General features: G+C 37.3%; 1 protein-coding gene across 1 annotated transcript; it reads right to left on the reverse strand.

Annotated features, from left to right (window-relative positions):
• Positions 1–1077: 1077 nt before the first annotated feature.
• Positions 1078–1992, reverse strand: LOTGIDRAFT_201509 (hypothetical protein). Its single transcript, XM_009052067.1, has one exon. It carries the CDS (start codon positions 1936–1938, stop codon positions 1180–1182), a length of 759 nt encoding a protein of 252 aa, XP_009050315.1. The 5' UTR covers positions 1939–1992; the 3' UTR covers positions 1078–1179.
• Positions 1993–2051: the final 59 nt, after the last annotated feature.

Raw genomic sequence — 2051 nt, forward strand, 5'->3', positions numbered from 1 at the left:
TCTAAGTTATAACATGTATTATTTGTTCTTTCTTGTTTCACTTGTTATGTCCCTTTACTAACCATGCTTCAGTAGCCGTGTTGCATTTAAAAATGAATAATGTTTCGGTGTCTGGTTTCATTTAAGTTACAGGAAGTCGCATTTCTTGTTCTCTACGCACAGAATTTAATATTTTGGAGCCTTTTGTCATTTGAGAATTCAATGTTTTGTCGAGACGATTTAGGCCTATCCTTTTAAAATGTTAACTAAAAGTTATATCAAAATAATTTATCGCCCTAAATAGATAATTTCTTTATGGCGCAAGACAGAGTATTCTTACTATTCTAGACACCTGATAACACTTTTCACTATGAAATAATTACTCACTTATGAATGATGTACTTCCTCGCGTGATATGTTGTTTTGGGATTTCGGGTTTCGTTGTTCTGTTTGGAACGTTAGGACGTATGTATTACTTCCTTCCTTTACGATAGTCTGAGTTACATGTTAGTGACTGGTCTAATATTCTCAAATCTAAGTCATCTTCTAGGGTGACTAAATGACACATTTAGCAAACATTATTCAGATTAATTATCCGAGATACGGCGAACGTTTTAAAATAATTGCCATAACTTACGCTTACATATGATCATTCATGATGACACAACCAAAGAGCAGTAAATTGTATGGTATATCGATTTCAACAACGAAGTTTGAATAAATAAGATAGCTTGCCAGGCAAGGTAATATACGCCCACTGGCAGCTTTGATTCTGAATAAAAATATTTAGCAGTACAGTAACAATCACCAGTATGAAATATTCAACCTTCAGTCATACACTTCATACACCCATGCCAAGTTTCGTTTTCAAGAACAAGGGCAATAACTTATACTAAATATTTTTCGATTCTTCTAATTTTCAATAGGGTTGATCCTTGGGTGATAACGAACACTCTTTAAACCAAGTTTTGTCAAAATCCGTCAAGAATTGTGTCTTGTAGAGTGTTTACGAGCAATTGTGGACGGACGGACTGACATAGGTGACGGCAATATACGCCCCCCATTTCATGTAGGAGCGTATAAAAAGAAAATATGTATATTTTATAGTTTTATTTACAGTATACACGTATAAAGATAAAGAAAAATTGCAATTGAATTGAGCAAGGATGAATAGAATAAATATTGAATTGTAATAAATGATTAGTCCAGGACATTAACTACCAATGGAGTTGTGTATTGACTATGACGAACACCAAATGAGTACTCCGGATTCTTCTTCTTATGAGTCCACGTATTTTGAGGAGAGTGAGCTCCTGGTCCTGGTTTCTTAGTTGTATCACCAGGCATGTTGTTTCGACTGGTCATACTGTATAATGGTGCCTTTGATTTGGTGTTGTTTGGATCGGCTGTGTTGTAGGTTCCTGGTCCAGGTGCTTTGGCAAGATCTTCAGAGAAAGCACCGGTCTTCTGTCTTCCACGTAATGAAAAACATGGAGCTTGTTTCTTACCACTTAAAACGGTGGTTCCGGTCATACCTGGTAGAGTGTAGTTATTTGCTGCTGGAGTATTGTCATTTTTCCTGTATCTTGGTCGGCTACCAAAACTGTAAGCTGGGTGGTGATATTTAGACGAGGGTCCGGAGTTTTCTGGTCTGTAAGCTCCTGCCCCAGGAGTTTTAAAGGTAGAAGCTCCCTGGTTTCTACTGTAGAGAGAATAATGTGGAGTTCCATCCTTTCCACTTCTCGATATTTTTGAATCGGGTAGATAACAAGGTCCTGGACTGCAATCGTCGACGAATTTCCCATGCTTAACCCCAAAAGAGTAGGCTGGTTGTTTATTATGACCGCTTCTGGGATCGTGACTGGTTCCTCCTGTAAGAGATGGTAGACTGTAGCACGGTCCTGGAGGTGTATACATAGCAGCAATTGGTACCCGTGGTTTTGTTTCTGTATAAGCCATTTTGAAACAAATGAATTACTGTTTAATACAGTGGTTACTGTAGATGAGTTAAATAAGACAGGAATGTCATACATTTCGAATGTTAGTGATATTTATATGTACATGTATACCTG

This window comes from Lottia gigantea (assembly GCF_000327385.1).
Source record: "Lottia gigantea unplaced genomic scaffold LOTGIsca_179, whole genome shotgun sequence".
Taxonomy (NCBI): Eukaryota; Metazoa; Mollusca; class Gastropoda; family Lottiidae; genus Lottia; species Lottia gigantea.

Coding starts and splice junctions, on each gene's coding strand:
- LOTGIDRAFT_201509 (XM_009052067.1), bottom strand. CDS start 1,938: ATGGCTTATACAGAAACAAAACCACGGGTACCAATTGCTGCTATGTAT.